Genomic DNA, 20,756 nt, shown 5'->3' on the forward strand with positions numbered 1-20,756 from the left:
TCTTCTTTCTCCATCCTCCTCCTCCTTCCTCCATCCTCCTCCCTCCTCCTTCTTATTCCATCATCCCCTTTATTCTCCATCATCATCCATCCACCTTCTTCCTCCAACTTTCTCCATCATCCTCTTTCATCCTGCACCCCCCCTTTTTTTTCTTTTTCCAATTTTTTTTGCCGCTAAAACAATACCAACAAGCCCCTTGCCCCCCATAGGTAAAAGTGTCTTCTTATTTTCAGAAAAAATATCAAAACTTATACGGTACTTTTTTTACTTTAATTCCATGAGGCCTCCTCTGGCCAGTGAAGTCAGTAGTCCATTCTCCAATGGGGCTCAATTTAGTTTCCTTGTAATATGTATAATCTGAGACATTTGTACCTTCTAGAGTTGGTTTCATATCCCTATTAACACACTGGTGACCTGAGGAATTATTCCTTCTTTTTTCCTTTAAATAATCATTGGGAATTTACATAAAGAAATAATTGCTTCGAACAACTAGCCCAGTGATGGGGGGGCGGTATCTGCTCCGCACAGCAGCCCGTGTACCGTGTATAAAGTTCCCCCGGCATTAGAGTTGAGAAATCATTTTGCATGTAATTTTTATTTCAGCTCTCTTATTATCAATCTCCTAAACTTTGTTTTATATTCCATTTACTCATTTTATATCCTTCGTCTCAAAGTGACAGCATTACTGGAAGATTGGATTGTTCAGCTCCAGAGTGTTATAAAGAAGAAATATTCATGTAAAACTTTCAATATGGCAATTTTTAAACACTTCAAAATATAAAATGCAGAAATGAGCCAAGACTTTCCCATGATTGCAGATGATGCTGGAACCTGCGGAATTTAGTTAACACTTACGGTTAAGTCTTGTTGGGGGGATTTCACTCTATCATCAGAAAATTGCATATTATATAAATCTGTTTTTATATATATATATATATATATATATATATATATATATATATAAATATATATATATATATATATATATGGAAATTTCTTGTTTCCTGGCTGACTTTTCAGCTTTGCTGTGTATACTAGGACAGATAAACAGAGTCATTTCGCCATTGTGGTGTCCCGGTACCGTATTGCATACCGTACCTTGGTAGAGGTCCCAAAGTCAGAGTTCCTAGGAACGGCAGTGTGACGGATCCTAGAGTCACCCTACCTACTTGGATGGACTTTGGGACATCGCTATTTGTACCCCTCAGTTGATGTTGTCCAGTGACATAAAGCTCAGAGTTAAAATACTTCTATTTACTGTTTTCATACACTTTCTGCACACGGTCCACTTTCTGTGCACAATACACCTTTTTGCACATGGTCTACCTTTTGCACACGGTCCACCTCCTTTACTCAATACACCTTTTGCACACGGTCCACATTTTGCACACGGTCCACTTGTTGCACACGGTTCACCTTTTGTACAATGCACTAATTCTACACATGCTTCTCCTTTTTGCACACAGTCTGACTTCTGCACACCTCCACCTTTTGCACTCAAGGCACTGTATAGGGAGAGCTATTTTTATTGGATTATCTCCCAGACTCGCTGTCACCTGTATTGTCTTTACTGACCCTTCCCCCTGTGATGTTCTTTTTATAAAAGAAGACACTTGTTCCACAATAAAGAGTTCTGATTTTATACCTGAAGACTGGTGTTGCCTGGTTCTTTGGGTACAAGGATGCAATAATCTCTAGTTCTGCCTGGGGAGTCAGTCCGTCACAGGTGGGGTCCCTCTTTTCTAGTTAACCCCTCGTCACCCTTCAGTTAGCTAATATTCATCTAAATATAAATGTATATATGTATATTTAAATGCCTACCTGTTAGCGTTGCAGGACCTTAGGTCATGTGACTCGGTGTTCAGAAGTTTTTTGTTTTGTTGAAGGACCTTTGGTGGTTCTTATGTCTGGTGTTCACCCACAATGCAATGTAACCGTGAGTGACAGCTGTATGGACCAATCCAAAACCGCTCAGCCCCTGCCCATATAAGGGAACTGCAGCCATTAATCTCTCTCTTGGGTTGCTGACATTGGATGAGGTAGGACCTCCGCAACTTACAAAGACAATTACTAGGCCTAAGCCTTGCAATTCCCCTCTAGGCCTAAGTTCTTACAATTCCCCTCTAACTCCGCAAGATCACTGGACCTAAACCTACCCCTAAATCCAGCGGATCTATGCTACAAAAATCCTCCTAAACTAAAGAGAACTTACAAGGTCCCAACCACCTGTCAATCGCTGCTTCAGCTGTATATAGACTCTGTTATCTGGACTGTTGTTACTGCTGCATATTACAGAAAATCTTCAGTAAAGTTTCTACAAGTTTTCAGCTAAGCACTGGTTGTGGACAATCCGTTATTCTGCACTCACCTATCGCTCTTGCGAAGGGTGTCGATAGGCCCAGCATTACCTCAGCATTTAACCCTCACCCTGGCGTCAGGAGTGACAAGGGTTAATAAACCCTTGATACCTGCTCAGCAACACTCCAGCTACCCTACACCCCCTGAGGCGTACCACACCATCATTTTAAGGGGTACTACCGTGCTGACAACTTATCCCCTATCTAAAGGATAGGGGATAAGTTGCCTGATCGCATGGAGTCCCGCCACTGGGGATCCCCTCGATCTCGCACGCAGCACCCCGCTCTCATCATGCCCCAGAGCGAACATCGCTCCGGGTCTGATGACTGCCGATCACGGGGCCGGAGTATCGTGACATCACGGCTCCGCCCCATGTGACGTCAAGCTCCGCCCCATCAATGTAAGTCTATGGCAGGGGGCGAGACAGCTGTCTCGGCCCTGCCATAGACTTGCATTGAGACGGCGGAGCATGACCTCACACGGGGGCAGAGCTGTGACGTCACGATCATCGGCCCCGTCATCAGACCTGGAGCGAATGTTCGCTCAGGGGCCTGATGAGAGTGGGGTGCTGCGTGTGAGATCGCGGGGGTCAGGTAACTTATCCTTTAGCTAGGGGAAAAGTTGTCAGTGTGGTGTCCCAGTACGGGTACATTGTGTCAAGGTATTTTAGGCCCTGTCAGATTGAGACCTCCAGTGTCCTGGGGGCTCCCCTGCAGGGACTCAACCATTTCTAATGTGTATTTGTACTGTTATAACTTAGCAATCCTTTATTAGGTGTCTTTAGCTTTAAGTATGTTACCTAGCAACCTCATGTTTAGTCAGGGTATGTGAGAGTGGGGGACTGAGGGCTAGACTAAACTTTTGTGTAAGGTGTTATATTATGTTATTACTTGTATGTAACTTTATTGTAAATCCTAAAGGGGATACAGACAACTCTATGATCCACAGCTTCCTGGCCAATGGGCTTTAGTTTAGCTTTCCCTTATAAGGGGGGCATTTCCTGTGTAGAGGAGTTCTGGAGTGGTGTTGTGGAGTAGGAGGAGAGGAGTAAAGCAATTCATTCAGTTCAGAGTGAAGAATCCGCAGAGGGGTGAGAGCAAAGATGAGAGAGAGATAAGAAAAGCATGAAGTAACCCCAACTAATATCAAGCCTTTACTTCAGCCTTGATCAGAGAATTCCTAAAGGACAATTCATTATCTTCCGGCGAAAAGCCACAAATCTACCGACACTTCAATAAGTGACTTTAATCTCAAGACTAATATAGCGCAGACCTAAAACTCCTAGTCCGGCCGTAAGAGCCAAGCATATATGCAATATCAAGGCCAGGCACTGCAAGCTGTGTGGTCCTCTAGAGACAGTCTGTTAAACCTTTGGGAGACTTAGGTTGAGCGCTGTGGAGATTATACCACCTATCTTCAAGTTAGTAAAGCCTCCGTTAAACTGCAACCTAGTGTGGAGTCAATTCTTTCCTTGCAAGCCTGTGGGGAGACGGAGTTCCCCGGACCTGTAGTACCCCGGTAGATACCAAATCTACAGTGGCGTCACGTGACATTAAGGGTTAATACCATCCAACCCTGGGTTCATATTCATAACCCCCCCAAGAACCAAGTAGCTAACCCAAGCGTAGTGGCGGTCGCGGGTTTCACTCGTGGTTACCACAGTCAGCACAGTAGTACCCCTTTAAGGTCAAAGTCATATATTTTTAGAAGGTGGGTGGAACATAAAATGAGCTATTTGCATTATAGATTGTTATGATATGCATATCTACGATATTACTGGTAGGACCAACACATTTCTGAGCGTTCACTGTCCATAGACATGAATGAAGGGGTGTGACTTGACATCACGAGGGGTCGTGGCTTGGTGTCACGACCCTGGCCGCCCAAACCAAGCATTCTGAAAATAACATTCAGAACACTGGGTCCCAGCAGAGGGATCTCTGGAATCAGACATCTTATCCCCTATGGGGCGGAGTACCCCTTTAAAGCTACCTGTGACATACTATATTAGGGTAGAACTACAGGTTCCAGCATGTACCCTTTGGTCACCACATAGCTCCTAACATGATGCAAACGGGACCTAAAGTCTATGGGGTTTCTATGGAGACATATACAACCAACCCCAACTGTTTAGCTTTGGAAAATGATTCTGCTCCAGAATTAACACAATATTAAGAACACTTTTAATTCACAAGTGGAATAATCTGAACACGTAATGTCCTTTTATCCCGCCGCTGAGTGTAATGGATTGAACGTTATCAATTCATTTTTTTTTTTATTCCCATCATTCAACTTTTAATGGAGTATCATGAGAATTCTTCAAAGATGAAATTAAAGTAAATCAGGCTTTTGAAACCTCGGAGGCATCTTCTTTATGTATTCTTACTTAAAACTATGTAAAATGAATGTCAATTATCAGGAGCGGCACATTTCCATGCGTAGTAATGGGTAATTGAACTACTGCTGACACCTTAAATATATGCAGTAGAACCGTTTTCCCCCACTACATTAGACCTCATTCCGACATGTCAGCTTCACCTATATTTTCTGTAGTTTTAAGAAAATTGTTAAAAAAATTGTAGTAAGAATATATCAGCTGCCTGATTTACCACCCTTAATCTAAACATAGTCTGGTCCAAAGACCCCCCTCACATTATCGTGAAGGCCTCACACAACCATTTCGACATGCTGAGGTCATCAATGATGGTGACGCAAAAATGAATATCCGGTAACTTTGCTTTGCTTGTAATGGAATGCTTGCTAGGCCCAGCTCAAAGTCCAACCTAGCACTTCCTGTTCCTGTGCAGAGGAACAGGAAGTGACAATGTACCCGACTTCCTGGGATGGGGCCTAATAGTACCAATTTTAACAGGTTCAATGTTACTAAGTAGGTTACAAGTTCATTTCCTTATTGCAACAGAAGGTGGAGGATCAAGGAAAACGTTAAGTGTTGGCCTAACCGTGTCTATGGCAGGAGGGCAGCAATTACTAGAGGTACAGTGGCTATCACTGGGGCTTCTTTGGCTGGTCTTGGATCTTCTGTGGCCATCACTGGTGACAGCCTATATGTCACTCTTGACAAAAATCAACTGCTGTAGGCATAACTATGAATAGGTGGGTGACCCCTTCAGAATCACTAGCTTGGAGTTAAAAGACAGTTTGCATCACCTGCAAGTAGCATTACACCTTCTCCTCGCCTACCTGTGTCTGGTATACTGCACCCACAACAACAAGGGCTCCCTGACTTTTACCTGCCAGTCACACTACAAAGGGGTGCACCCCAAGGGAACCGCTTGCCTATGTTTTGAGCTAACTTTATGTATATAGCAAGAGGGCATGGTAGCAATTACTAGAGGTGACATGGCCATTATGGGGCTTCTTTGGCTGGTCTTGGATCTTCCATGGCCATCACTGGTGACAACCTACAGTACATATAGAACAAAAAGTCCCAGCACTCACCAAGTTGCAAGCCAATTTGCATTTATTGTACACAGGGAAACAGGACGCGTTTCGGCAAACAGGACGCGTTTCGGCAAAGCCTTCCTCTGCTGTCTAGACAGCAGAGGAAGGCTTTGCCGAAACGCGTCCTGTTTCCCTGTGTACAGTAAATACAAATTGGCTTGCAACTTGGTGAGTGCTGGGACTTTTTGTTCTATATGCCTGTATTTTCCACGTGCACCACCCACCACAGAAGTGCCGACTCTTTTTCCTATACAACCTACAGTACATGTCACTCTTGACAAAAATCAACTGCTGTGGGCATCATTATGGTTAGGTGGGTGAGGCCATGGAAGAAAAATGATTTGAAGTCTTAATGTAGACCCTGTCAGATGTGCCTATCATGGAGCATGGGAGTAACTATTAGGCTATGTGAACACAATGTTTTTGGGCTAAATTTTACATCTTGAAAAACATGAGTTTTTTTTTTTAAAGCAACAATAGGTGGAATATGGAACAAACTGGTGAAAAGAAAGGGCCTGAAACCTTTTTTGTGGTTGCAACAATTACGGCCTTACATTTTATATGTGTGGGAACTAAGGGTCATTATACCATTGGTTCAATAGAGCTAAAGTTTGTTTTTGAAGCCATTTATGGGGAATAAAATAATTTTATTGGACTATTTTATGAGCCGTCACACCCCCTCCCATAGACTTGCATTAAGAGTGTGATGTCATGAAGGGGTGTGGCCGTGATGTCACGATCCCCCGGCCCCTGCATCGCCAGCTATCAGGCACTGTGCGAAGCTCGCTCTGTGCACCCGATGATAGGGGGTGCTGCAGGAGAGATCGCGGAAGTCCCCAGTGGCAGGACCCCCACGATCAGACATATGAGGTGCTCATTTTCATTGTAAAAGTGGCCCATGGTCTAAGGGGAATTATAGATCACTGTATGAAGTAGTGGAAGAGTTACATGCGTGTGTTGGACACCTTAAGGAATGAAAACAACATCATCTGAACATGCTTGTGGCTAATGATGGTTATGGTAAAATAAGACCCTTTTCCAAATTTTGCTAAGGGGCCTCATGGATACATGTAATGCCTCCTCTTGACCCCATTGATCTGCTATATGCTGTCAAGTCTAAGAACTTTCTCTCTTTTCTTCCAATATTCTCTTTATAAGCGACATACATCTCGGCCAAAAATATCGTTGTAATTTAAGCTTAAAAAAAAGAAACATTTTCCCCATCTTTTATGGTTCAACTCAAAGTACGGGTAGAGAAGTCATAACTCTGTGCTGCCCTTTCTGCCGGTCTTTTGTTCGTGTTCCCTCCATACTGTTCATTACAAAGAATTAATATCAAACATGCGGTCTCCTATAGTTGTCTTTTTCTACGTTGCCCTTTGCATCGACCTTTCCGCACGCTGCTCTGTACTTCTAAGCTACTGGAAAATTTGCGAGTGTTAGGCGAGGACTGTAATAGATACTTCAGCCATAATATGGCGAGGACTTTAATCTCCACGATGAAGCGTAACAGAAGGTGCAGAAATATCATTGAACTTCTAAACATTGGGATTTTGTGGAGGCATGTTTGATAGAGCTTTATAATGTATACAGTATCTACTATATGGATTTTTTAACCCAATCACCAAGTGCATGTACTAACTTTTAAAACTACTGAATATATTTTACGTACCTTCTTCAAAATAAAAGCTCGTCCTGGAACGAGCGTTTTCCTCTACTAAACAGGTAAAAACTTTTGGGCTAATCTATTTCTTAAAGGGGTACTCTGCACCTGGCATCTTATCCCCTATCCAAAGGATAGGGGATAAGATGTTAGATCGCCGCAGTCCCGCTGCTGGGGACCCCGGGGATCGCCGCTGCGGCACCCCACCATCATTATTGCACAGAGCGAGTTCGCTCTGTGCGTAATGACGGGTGATACAGGGGCCGGAGCAGCATGACGTCATGGCTCCGCCCCTCATGACATCACGGCCTGTCCCCTTAATGCAAGTCTATGGCAGGGGGCGTGGCGACTGTGCCCCCTCCCATAGACTTGTATTGACGGGGGCGGGCCGTAACGTCACGAGGGGCGGAGCCGTGACGTAACGATGCTCCGGCCCCTGTATTGCCCATCATTACGTGCAGAGCGATCTCGCTCTACACAGTAATGATAGCGGGGTGCTGCAGCGGCGATCCCTGGGGTCCCCAGCAGCGGGACCCCAGCGATCTGACATCTTATCCCCTATCTTTTGGACAGGGGATAAGATGTCTAGGGGCGGAGAACCCCTTTAATATATTTCTATAGTGGTCAGGGCTCTGTTTTAATTATATTAAAGGGGTATTCCGGCCATAGACATCTCATCCCTTATACAAAGAATAGTGGATAAGATGGTGTAGGCCCCCAAGTCATGGGGGCATCTGGGCATTTGCCTCTTTTTTCCTCCCTATTATCCATCCCCGAGTACATTTTTCTCTAATGCAGTGGTTCTTAACCTGGGTTCGATCAAACCCCAGGGGTTCGGTGAGTCAGTCCCGGGGGTTCGGCGGGGGAGGTCGCAACAGGACAGGCAAACCCAGCAATTGCTTGGGGCCCCGAGCAGAGCCAGTGTTTGCCCGTCCTGTAGCGACGGGGCAATTCCCCTCCATCACTATTAACTCACTGCGGCCCCGCGTTAAGTTTAAAAACGCAGGGCCGCCGGGACATAGCGCACACCGGGACATCACTGACGTCCCATGCGTGCGCCCATGGTAACTAAGGCGCTGAGGACCGGAGGATAGAGAAGGAGGAAGACGCGCGCCGGTCAGCTTGGTAAGTGACCAGCGGCACGTCATCTTCGGTGCTCCGACCACCGGTCCCGAGACCTTCTGCTATAGCCGGAGCGGTGGTCGGAGCACTGACGTGGGCAGTACACAGGGATACAGCCTCCAGCCATACACTGTATATGGCTGGAGGCTGTATGTCTGTGGGGGAACACTGCCTACATCAGTGGTCTTCAACCTGCGGACCTCCAGATGTTGCAAAACTACAACTCCCAGCATGCCCGGACAGCCGTTGGCTGTCCGGGCATGCTGGGAGTTGTAGTTTTGCAACATCTGGAGGTCCGCAGGTTGAAGACCACTGGCCTACATTATGTGCGGGAACACTGCCTGCCTAATGTGGGGGAACACTGCCATTGTTGCGAAAATGACATGAGAGTGGCACTTGCCAAGGTAAAGCCGCGCATTTCTGAACTGGTCTCTGAAAGACATGAAAACATGATTTTCACGCAAAAACATAATTAATATTTATTCATTATGTTTTCGTGTGAAAATCATGTTTTCATGGTTTTGTTCTTAATGGTTTTGTTCATTTTGTGCACCTATGTATAAATATATACTTAAATATATACCTCCTATGTTTTGAATTTGAAAAAAATCATATTTTATTTTTCCAATTAAGAGGGGTTCGGTGAATGCGCATATGAAACTGGTGGGGTTCAGCCCCTCCAACAAGGTTAAGAACCGCTGGTCTAATGCCTAATGTGCAGGGATGGCAGAGAGACAGGGGGAGATTTATCAAAACCTGTGTAGAGGGAAAGTTGACCCGTTGCCCATAGCAACCAATCAGATTGCCTCTTTCACTTTTTAAGCCCTTCCCGCTATTGGACGTATGCATACGTCCAGGGGAATTACACATTTGCACAAATGGACGTATGCATACGTCCAAGCGATCTCCTGCTCTGCCGCGGGCAGCGCAGGAGATCGCGGGTGGGACTCAGCTGTCAATCACAGCCGGAGTCCCACCGCAGCTACCGGGGCCGCGATCCGGTCCCGGCAGCATTAACCCCATAGATGCCGTGATCAGTTCTGATCACGGCATCTATGGTGTTTGCAGGGGGAGCGCTCTCCCCCTGCCCATCAACGGCGGCTCCGCGATAAAATAAGGGGGATCGAGGGTGTCCAAGACACCCTCGATCCCCCTTGAAGAGATAGGAGTGAGGTGGCAGGGTTGCCACCCCTCCTATCCCTGCTATTGATCGGTCGAGCGGCCGACCAATAGCAGACTGGGGGCGGGGGGGTTAAAGTTCGGTTCCCCTCCGCTATGCCCACCCATCGGTGTCCGGGCACAGCGGGGGGAACCGTGTAGTAGCGGCGGCGGTCACTTACCCGGCGGCGGCTGTGATCACGGCGGCGGTGGAGGTGAGTATGACGCCGCGTGTCCGGGAGTCTGTTGCCTAGCAACATCTGCAGGGCGACAGTTTAGAGAGTGGTCTCTAAACTGTCGCCCTCCAGATGTTGCAAAACTACCACTCCCACCATGCCTTGACAGCTGTTTGCTGTGTTGGCATGCTGGGAGTTGTAGTTTTGCAAGATTTAGAGGGGTTCAGGCTAGAGATCACTGACAGTGGTCTCTAAACTGTAGCCCTCCAGATGTTACAAAACTACAACTCCCAGCATGCCCAGACAGCAGTTTGCTGTCTTAGCATGCTGAGATTTGTAGTTTTGCAACATCTGGAGGGCCACAGTTTAGAGACCACTGTCAGTGATCTCCATACTGAACCCCTCTAAATCTTGCAAAACTACAACTCCCAGCATTCAGGAACAGCAAATGGCTGTCTCGGCATGCTGGGAGTTGTACTTGCGTGCCTCCAGCTGTTGCATAACTACATCTCCCAGCATTCCCTTTGACAATCAGTACATGCTGAGAGTTGTAGTTCTACAACAGCTGGAGGCACACTGGTTGGGAAATACCGAGTTAGGTAATAGGTTCTATTACCTAACTCAGTATTTTCCAACCAGTGTGCCTCCAGCTGTTGCAAAACTACAACTCCCAGCATGCACGTTCTGTCAGTGCATGCTGGGAGTTGTAGTTTTGCCCCCTCCCCCTCCCATGTGAATGTACAGGTTACATTCACACTGGCGGCGGATTACAGTGAGTTCCCTGCTTCAAGCTTGAGCTGCAGCAGCCGCAGCTCAAACTCCTAGCGGGAGACTCAGTGTAATCCGCCGTCAGTGTGAATGTAACCTAAAAACACTACACTACACTACACTAACATAAAATAAAGAGTAAAACACTACATATACACACGTACACTGCCCCCCCCCACCACCCCTTCCCCCCCAATAAAAATGAAAAATGTATCCTACAGCAGTGTTTCCAAAACGGAGCCTCCAGCTGTTGCAAAACAAAAACTCCCAGCATTTCCAGACAGCCATTGACTGTCCAAGCATGCTGGGAGTTTAGCAACAGCTGGAGGCACCCTGTTTGAGAATCACTGGTGTAGAATACCCCTATGTCCACCCCTATGCAAATCCCTAATTTAGGCCTCAAATGCACATGGCGCTCTCACTTTGGAGCCCTGTCGTATTTCAAGGCAACAGTTTAGGGCCACATATGGGGTATCGCCGTACTCGGGAGAAATTGCCTAACAAATTTTGGGGGGCTTTTTCTCCTTTTACCCCTTATGAAAAGGTAAATTTGGGGTCTACACCAGCATGTTAGTGTAAAAAAAAAACATTTTTGTACACTAACATACTGGTGTTGCCCCATACTTTAAAATTTCACAAGCGGTAAAAGAAAAAAAGCCTCCAAAATTTGTAACGCAATTTCTCCTGAGGACGGAGATACCCCATATGTGGGCGCAAAGTGTTCTGGGGACGCACAACAAGGCTCAGAAGGGAGAGTGCACCATGTAAATTTGAGGTCTAAATTGGTGATTTGCACAGGGGTGGCTGATTTTACAGCGGTTCTGACATAAGTGCAAAACAATAAATACCCACATGTGACCCCATTTTGGAAACTACACCCCTCACGGAATGTAACAAGGGGAACAGTGAGCATTTACACCCCACAGGTGTCTGACAGATCTTTGAAACAGGGGTCTGTGAAAATGAAAAATAAAATTTTTAATTTGCACAGCCCACTGTTCCAAAGATCCGTCAAATGCCAGTGGGGTGTAAATTCTCCCTGCACCCCTTATTACCTTCCATGAGGGGTGTAGTTTTAAAAATGGGGTCACATGTGGGGGGGTCCACTGTTCTGGCACCACGGGGGGGCTTTGGAAATGCACATGGCCAAATTCTCTCTCCAAAAGCTCAATGATGCTCCTTCTCTTCTGAGCATTGTAGTTTGCCCCCAGTGCACTTCACGTCCACTTATTGGGTATTTCCATACTCAGAAGAGATGGGGTTACAAATTTTGGGGGGTATTTTCTGCTATTATCCCTTGTAAAAATGTAAAATTTGGGGGAAAACAAGCATTTTAGTGTAAAAAAAATTTTTTTTTTTTACATATGCAAAAGTCGTGAAACACCTGTGGGGTATTAAGATTCACTTTACCCCTTGTTACGTTCCTCAAGGGGTCTAGTTTCCAAAATGGTATGCCATGTTTTTTTTTTTTTCTGTCATGGCACCATAGGTGCTTCCTAAATGCGGCATGCCCCCAGAGCAAAATTTGCTTCCAAAAAGCCAAATGTGACTCCTCTTCTGAGACCTGTAGTGCGCCAGCAGAGCACTTTTCATCCCCATATTGGGTGTTTTCTGAATCGGGAGAAATTGGGCTTCAAATTTTGGAGGGTATTTTCTGCTATTACCTTTTTTAAAAATGTAAAATTTTTGCTAAACCAAGCATTTTTGGTAAAAAAAAATTTTTTTTTTTACATATGCAAAAGTCGTGAAACACCTGTGGGGTATTAAGGTTCACTTAACCCCTTTTTACGTTCCCCGAGGGGTCTAGTTTCCAAAATTGTATGCCATGTCGTTTTTTTTTTGCTGTCCTGGCACTATAGGGGCTTCCTAAATTTGACATGCCCCCCGAGCATAATTTGCTCTCAAAAAGCCAAATATGACTCCTTCTCTTCTGAGCATTGTAGTTCGCCCGTAATGCACTTCAGGTCAACTTATGGGGTACCTCCATACTCAGAAGAGATGGGGTTACAAATTTTGGGGGGTATTTTCTGCTATTAACCCTTGCAAAAATGTGAATGCCATTTTTTTTTTTTTTTGCTGTTTTGGCACCATAGGGGCTTCCTAAATGCAACATGCCCCCAAAAAACCATTTCAGAAAAACGTACTCTCCAAAATCCCCTTGTCGCTCCTTCGCTTCTGAGCCCTCTACTGCGCCCGCCGAACAATTTACATAGACATATGAGGTATGTACTTACTCGAGAGAAATTGGGCTACAAATTCAAGTATAAATTTTATCCTTTTACCCCTTGTAAAAATTCAAAAATTGGGTCTACAAGAACATGCAAGTGTAAAAAATGAAGATTTTGAATTTTCTCCTTCACTTTGCTGCTTTTCCTGTGAAACACCTAAAGGGTTAAAACACTTACTGAATGTCATTTTGAATACTTTGGGGGGTGCAGTTTTTGTAATGGGGTCATTTATTGGGTATTTCTAATATGAAGACCCTTCAAATCCACTTCAAACCTGAACTGGTCCATGAAAAATAGCGAGTTTCAAAATTTTGTGAAAAATTGTAAAATTGCTGCTGAACTTTGAAGCCCTCTGGTGTCTTCCAAAAGTAAACACTTGTCAATTTCATGATGAAAATATAAAGTAGACATATTGTATATGTGAATCCCAAAAAAAAAATATTTGGAATATCCATTTTCCTTACAAGCAGAGAGCTTCAAAGTTAGAAAAATGCTACATTTTCAATTTTTTCCATCAAATTTTGGGGTTTTTCATCAAGAAAGGATGCAAGTTACCACAAAATTTACCACTATGTTAAAGTAGAATATGTCACGAAAAAACAATCTCGGAATCATATTGATAAGTAAAAGAATTCCAGAGTTATTAATGTTTAAAATGACAGTGGTCAGATGTGCAAAAAAGGGCTGCGTCGTAGAGGTGAAAATGGGCTGTGTCCTCAAGGGGTTAAAAGGCCTCTGAAAAATGAAAGAAGCCATCTGATTGGTTGTTATGGGCAACTATTAATCTTTTCCTCAGCACAGGTTTTGATAAATCTCCCCCTATATAGACTTTACTGGAGATAATTATAATTTGTCTCTCATGGGGGAGATTTATCAAAACCTGTCCAGAGGAAAAGTTGACCAGTTGCCCATAGCAACCAATCAGATCGCTTCTTTCACTTTCACAGAGGCCTTTTTAAAAATGAAAGAAGCGATCTGATTGGTTGCTATGGGCAACTTAGAAACTTTTCCTCTACACAAGTTTTGATAAATCTCCCACTCAATCTCCAAAAAGGTTGTGGCGCAGCTTGGTTTAATGTCATATTATCAGTGGGAGCTCGGTATGGAGTTCACAGGTTTGGGAAGACTGATAATGTCTGACAGACGCTTAAGTCAGCTTTTCTTCATGATCAAATAGAACAACTCGAACGTACATGAAAACACTGACCTAGTTTCATCTCCAGCCTTTGAGATCGAGGATTTGTTCTTCGGGATACTGTTCAGCCCTAATGTGCCATTGAAGCCAGGCACTTTATACTCCAAAACATTAATGTTGATGCTTCAAAGAGATGTTTTATACTTAAAATTACAGAAAACGTATCCCCTATCCGCAGGATAGGGGATTAGTTTTAGATTGCGGAGGGTCTGACCACCGGGACCCCCCGCAATATTCTGTACAAAGCCACGGCTCTTCCTGGTAACGGCGTGGCATGCCCCCTCCATGTATCTCTATTGGAGAGCCATTCGGCTATCTTCCGACTTTCCTATAGATTTATATGGAGTGGGTGTGATGGCCGCCACTTCGGGTTAGGGTCATAACGCCTCCATGTGCAGGATCAGCAGGTCAGGCCCATAGGGAAAGGGAATAGATCTATCCCACGCCGCTTACCAGAGTTGGTTGTGTGCACACACACAACAATGGGAAGCGCCTGTAAGTACTTGTGTCCTCATCCGCAGCCCTCCTCGGAGGCAAGAGACAGGCAATTTGACCGTATGGTAGAAGATGTCGGCGCTGGATGAAGGAACCAGGAGTGCAGCATAAAATCAAGCTGGGTTTATTAGATGCAACGCGTTTTGCTGCGCTTGCGCCTGATGAAGCTGCGCAAGTGCAGCGAAACGCGTTGCATCTAATAAACCCAGCTTGATTTTATGCTGCACTCCTCCTGGTTCCTTTATCCAGCACGACCTCTCCTTATACAGGCTATTATATTCCGTGAGTGTGACAGTTCTCACTAGTGTTGAGCGCGAATTTATGCGAATGTCGGCACTCCGAGACTGGACATTGATCCCTCCCTTCTTTTAGGTGAAAGATATAGGCCCTCATTTACTTAGAAAATCGGGTTGTAAGTCTATGTTGCTTTCTTACCCGACTGCTTTTTTCCCCTGGTATTTATTATTATGTCGCATCCTGTTTGTCGCACGTGGGTTTTGTAGGTTTTGGTTTCCAACTCCTCTGAGTTGTCTGGAAAAAATCCACAGCAATTCAACAAATTCGGGTTGGAAACCTTTATAAATACGTGGGAAAGCTCAGAAATGTCGGGTTACGCCCCTTTTTCGGGTTTGGGAGAATCCACATCGGGTCCGTCGGGAAAAAATGTTGCATCGTGTCGCAGACTGGCGCACGATGTCTGCGACATGGCGCAGACAAAGATGCGCCAAAAAAACCCGACAAAAGAAGTCGGGTTTAGAATAGTAAATGAGGGCCATAATTGTGAATTTAATTACGAAAAAAAAAAATGAACATAGCGAATATGTGAATTTCGCGAACATAGGACATATTAGGACATATTCGCGAAATATCGCAAATTCGAATATGGCCCCTGTTGTTCATCACTAGTTCTCACTACTCTCAACCAACTTCAGTATGTGTTTTTTTGTATATTGTGTTATTAAGTTAGGGGCTCAGTTACATGTTGGGGCCATTTTAATGCATACCCAATAAAAGTTGTATTTTATTTCTTAAAGGGGTACTACGGCCCTAGACATCTAGGATAAGTTGTTTGATCGTTGGGGCAGCACCCACTTGTCATCAGCCTCACAAAGCTAAGATCACTCCGTGTTTGATGACTCACGATACAGGGGCCGGAGTATTGTGACGTTACGACCCCACCCTGAATGCAAGCCTTTGGTCTTAGATTGAGGAGGCGGGGCGTGACGAGGGTGCGGAGCCGTAATGTCACAATACTCTGGCCCTTGTATCGTGAGTCATCAGACATGGAGCGATCTTCGCTTTGTGAAGCTGATGACAAGTGGGTGCTGCAGGAGAGATTGCAGGGGTCCCCAGCTGCAGGACCCCAATGATCAGACATCTTATCCCTATCCTTTGGATAGGGGATAAGATGTCTAGGGCTGGAGTACCTTTTTACCTATATTGACACTTTAATGGTAGTCTTTTTCACTGTAATTTACTTGTGATTATTTATCTACCCTGAGTACATCTATATCCCTTGGTAGTCAGAGACATTTATCAAACCGAATCAGTTTTTTTCCTGAAAATAAAACTAAGACTAAATCTGACCAGTAATTATGTTTGCACCAATGCCAGTGATTTACTCCTGATGTCTGTCAGATGGTGACAGCAGCATTTAGGTAGTTAGCTGCCTCATGCCAGTCATTCTAAGGTTTAATAGGCCCTTTCCTCCTAGTGACACAATTGATAAGTGGAAGTCAGGGGCCTCATAAAGGTCTCTGTGGCTGCCAAGATGGCAGGCTGCAACAAAGGTTCAGGAGTTTGACAGTTCACTGCAATCAATAGGTATTGCAGTGAACTGTAAAAGGAATTAGGTGATGGCATAGTAAAACTTTATTAAAAATGTAATAAACAAAATAATAATAATAATAACAACAAAAATCCTAAAAAAATGTTATCATTCCCCTTTTCCCATTAACCAAATAACAAAATGGAAACTCAAATTTTTTTATTTTCTTTTACATAAATGGTGTCCAAACTATTAAAATACAGTTATTTATCCCAAAAAGTGAATGCCGTAAATGAAAAAGATGAAATACCCAATGCCAAATGTGCTTTTTACTTTACATCCCAGAAGAGATTAAAAAAAAAATCCAATCTAGACCAAACGTGAGACAACATACAGCATTGAGTCTAAAAAGTTACAGGGGTCAGAATGTAGTAAGAAAAAAATTTTTTATAAGGGTTCATTGGTTTATTGGTTTTGCATTACATTTTATATTTAAAAAAAAGGGTGCTATTGAAAAGTATGTATCTTTGTATCACACTTTTTCATGAGTTAGGCAAAGTTCAAAAATTGTAAAATGCACTGATATATTTTATGTCATGCACATATTTTTTGTTCTGTAACTGGCCAAAAAAAAAGTGCCTATATATATATATATATATATATATATATATATATATATATATATATTTATAGATATAGTGGCATTGAGGCAGGTTTGAGGGCAATGAAAGGGTGTTTTCCAAGACCTTTATCCTAGGTGAGTTAGCAGAGACTCTCATCAGGTGCATAATTAATGAGGCCAGCAGAAGTGTGGGAAGCCTATATATAAGGAAAGGAAACAGAATGGTCTGGGCTCTCCCCAGAAGACAACAAGGTGGCTGTAAAGGGGGAGGCAGAGGTTCTTGCGAGGAGCACATAGCCAGGCACTGTGAGGGACCCACAACAGTAAAGTTGACAAGACAAGGAGTCTTAGTACACACAACAAGAGGCAGCCAATGCTGTGCGTGAACAGTGAGTAAAGGTTGCAGGAAACTTGTGTTTTATGCTGGTGGAGACTAGCTTCCCAGTGGATAGAGAGGGAAGTGACTAATGTGTGGTCAGTGGCTAGATGCCTAGGATTCTGTTTGTTCCTGCGTTATGTTTTTGTTTCTCCTGCAACCTATCAAATAAAGCTGGCGAGGCGCTAGCCTTGCATAAAGAATTTCTGTTTTTCAGCTGAATGAAGAAGAAACATGTCCTGTGGCTGTGTCAAGGAACGATCCCGGAGCTAACCCCCTGAGTGAAATTCAAACAATATTTATATATTTAAATAAAATAAAACACGTTGGTACATTTTACGATGTTGAAACTTAGCCTTATGGCTCTTAGAAGGCTTAGAATAAAAAAATAAAGTTTACTGTGTCCTAAAGGGTTAATCTTTCAATTAATTCCAATGAAAGTGCAGCCGTATAGAAAGCAGCTAAGTATAGACGCGCCATTTTGGTGCACCCTTGGGCATTAGTTTCTTCGAGAAACTTTAAAACAAATTATCTGAAAACACATTCCCCCCGACAGCCTGAAATTTGGCGTATGCCTTATACTGTAAGTATTCCAGGACGCTATTGGCAGAACTGCATATCTCCGAAAGTTACGAGGGAAAAAGGAAAGTTTTTTTTATTTTTATTTCCTGCTAATTCTTATTTATTGAACAAGTGCCAGACAGTTGTTAAAATGGAGCGTGATATCTTTAACGTGCTTTGCTGATTTTAATATTTATGCAGCGCACAGCCATTAAACCGCCACGACTTCTCCGGCAGGATGTGCTTTGCATTGTAACAAATTGCACTAATTTTGTTTTTATAGTTTCGGGCCTGGAAGAGTGATCATAAGACAAGGTCACGTCGCTCAGAACTTCTACCTGATTCTCTCGGGCACAACCGTAGTCACCAAAGTGTCGCGTAGCAAGAAGACGGGGGAGCATTTCTCCAAGACGGTGGCCTTCCTCAAGAAAGGGAAGTACTTTGGGGTATGTAGCCGCCGTTTATTATGCCGCCTGCATTGGCTGAGTTGGAATAAGCAGCTCCGCAGATAAGTGGATGTTTGTAAATTATAATGAGTAATACGTTCCAATTTATGTTCTGTGCGCTGGGGGAGACATCCAGGGGCCCGGTGCTGATTTAAAATCAATCAATCAAAGCTTTAATGAAAACTCTCACGCAAAAATCACAACACATGGCTCAGTGCCACCGCGCCACCTGAGCTCTGCCTGAAATGAAACTGCGCAAACAAAACTTTGTTTAAAAACACTAAGCAATTTAAAGTGCACCCACCATTTTGCCTACATGAATGTGAATTAATTTTTTGGATATACTTGATAAGGAGACAAAATGTATTATTATTATTATAGAATAATGTAGAGGTTCTTGTGTATGCCTTGCGCTCACCTGCTTTAGCTAATATTCAGGCATAGTTTAGGCTCCATTTTGTATGTGAATTAATCACTGAAATGGTTCTGTAATGCTGCCTTTATTTCCACAGAATACTGGGCTGAGAGTGTGGTGTTTGATCACTGCACCTGGTCATATAGTTAGGCTGCTGGTGCTGGAGTGAAGTCACTGTCACCGTGTCACACCTTTTTATCTTTTTTTCCCACCCAAAATATGTGCTGCTCTTATACTTCAGGAGCTGGACATATTCACTATCAGTAGGTGCTGTTAAGTTGCTAGAATAGAGTCCAGGGTGGGCATGGAACTAAAATCTAGTCGGGTTTTCATTTCACAAATGAGGAGTTGTCCTAGCAAATTTGACAGTGATTGGTTCTCTCTGTTGGCACTCCGGTTCTTTTTTTTTTTCTCTTACAGTGCAGCATAGGCTATAATCAAAGAACAATGTATAGGTTCTTGTATATGCATTTTGCTTACCTGTTTTAACTGATGTGGCAGGCATGGGTTAAACTCTATTTTGCATTTAAATTCACCACTGAAATGGTTCTGTAAGGCTGCCTACATTTCCTACAGTCTTTTATATTTCCATCCACAGACCTATATGACGGCTTGTATTTTGCGTGACCAATTGTACTTTGTAATGACACCTTTAATTTTACCATAAAATGTATGGCGCAACCAAAAAAATCTTATTTGTGTGGGGAAATTGAAAATAAAACCACAATTTAGCAAATTTTTGAGGGTTTGGTTTTCGCTGATACCCATGTTAATTGCTTTTTATTATTGTACTGCTTAAAAAAAAAAAACTTTTTAACAAAATTAGTATGTTTAAAATCACTCTATTTTGACAATTTTTAACGTTCTCATTTTTACCTATTCAGGACGTATGAGGGCTAATTTTTTGCACCATGATCTGTACTTTTTATCGGTACCACTTGCGTATATCTAACTTTTTAATTGCTTTTTATAAAAAAAAATTGGGGGGGGAATAAAATGTGAGAAAAACCCATCAATTTTTTAATGTTTTTTTACATTCATGCCATTCACCGTACAGGATAATTAACATTATATTTTGATAGTTTGGACATTTATGCACGGGGCGATACCAAATATGTTTATTAATCTTTTTTTTTTTTTTTTTTTACGCTGTTTGGGATCAAATAGGAAAAAGGGGCAATTTAAATTTATATTGCAGGAGGGCTTTTTCACATTTTTTTTTAACTATTTTTTTTACACTTTCATTGTCCCCATGGGGGACTATTTATAGCAATTATTATTGCATATACTGAGCAATGCTATGTATAGGTATAGCACTGATCAGTATTGTCGGTGATCTTCTTCTCTGGTCTGCTTGATGTCAGCTTGATGTCATCCATTCAAATGCTCGCATTGCCGTAAATGCCGTGATCTGTATTGATCACGGTATCTAAGGGGTTTATGGCGGACATTAGCACGATCACTGATGTCCACCATTACTGGCCGGTCCCTGGCTGCTGATAATAGCCGGGATCTGCCGTGCATGATGCGAGCATTATGTACAGGACGTAAATGTATGTCCTGATGCGTTAATTACCAACACATCAGGATGTACATTTACGTCCATTGTCCTTAAAGAGGTACTCTGGCCCTAAGACATCTTATCCCCTATCCAAAGGATAGGGGATAAGATGTTTGATCGCGGGGGTCCTGCCGCTGGGGACCCCTGCAATCTGTCATGCAGCACCCACTTATCTCAGCTGCACAGAGCGAAGATCGCTCCGTGTCTAATGCATCATGAACACGGGGCTGGAGTATTGTGACATCACGGCTCTTCCCCCTTGAGACATCAGACATCATGCACCCACCCCCTCAAAGCAAGCCTATGGGGGGGGGGGGCATGCAAATCCCATCATGTCTGAAAATGAACCTACTGTAGCTGTTCGGATTAAGATTCCTGCTTG

The 20,756-nt window shown here is 43.5% G+C and overlaps 1 protein-coding gene across 5 annotated transcripts in view; it reads left to right on the forward strand.

Annotated features, from left to right (window-relative positions):
• Positions 1-20,756, forward strand: part of LOC130358323 (cyclic nucleotide-binding domain-containing protein 2-like) — a 290,442-nt gene that overhangs the window by 45,484 nt on the left and 224,202 nt on the right. For all 5 annotated transcript variants that reach the window (XM_056561431.1, XM_056561432.1, XM_056561430.1 and 2 more), the window contains one exon: positions 18,236-18,398. In XM_056561431.1, the coding sequence (XP_056417406.1) occupies positions 18,236-18,398 (163 nt within the window). The remainder of the gene's footprint in view (positions 1-18,235; positions 18,399-20,756) is intronic.

Source organism: Hyla sarda, chromosome 2 (assembly GCF_029499605.1).
Source record: "Hyla sarda isolate aHylSar1 chromosome 2, aHylSar1.hap1, whole genome shotgun sequence".
NCBI classification, from domain to species: domain Eukaryota; kingdom Metazoa; phylum Chordata; class Amphibia; order Anura; family Hylidae; genus Hyla; species Hyla sarda.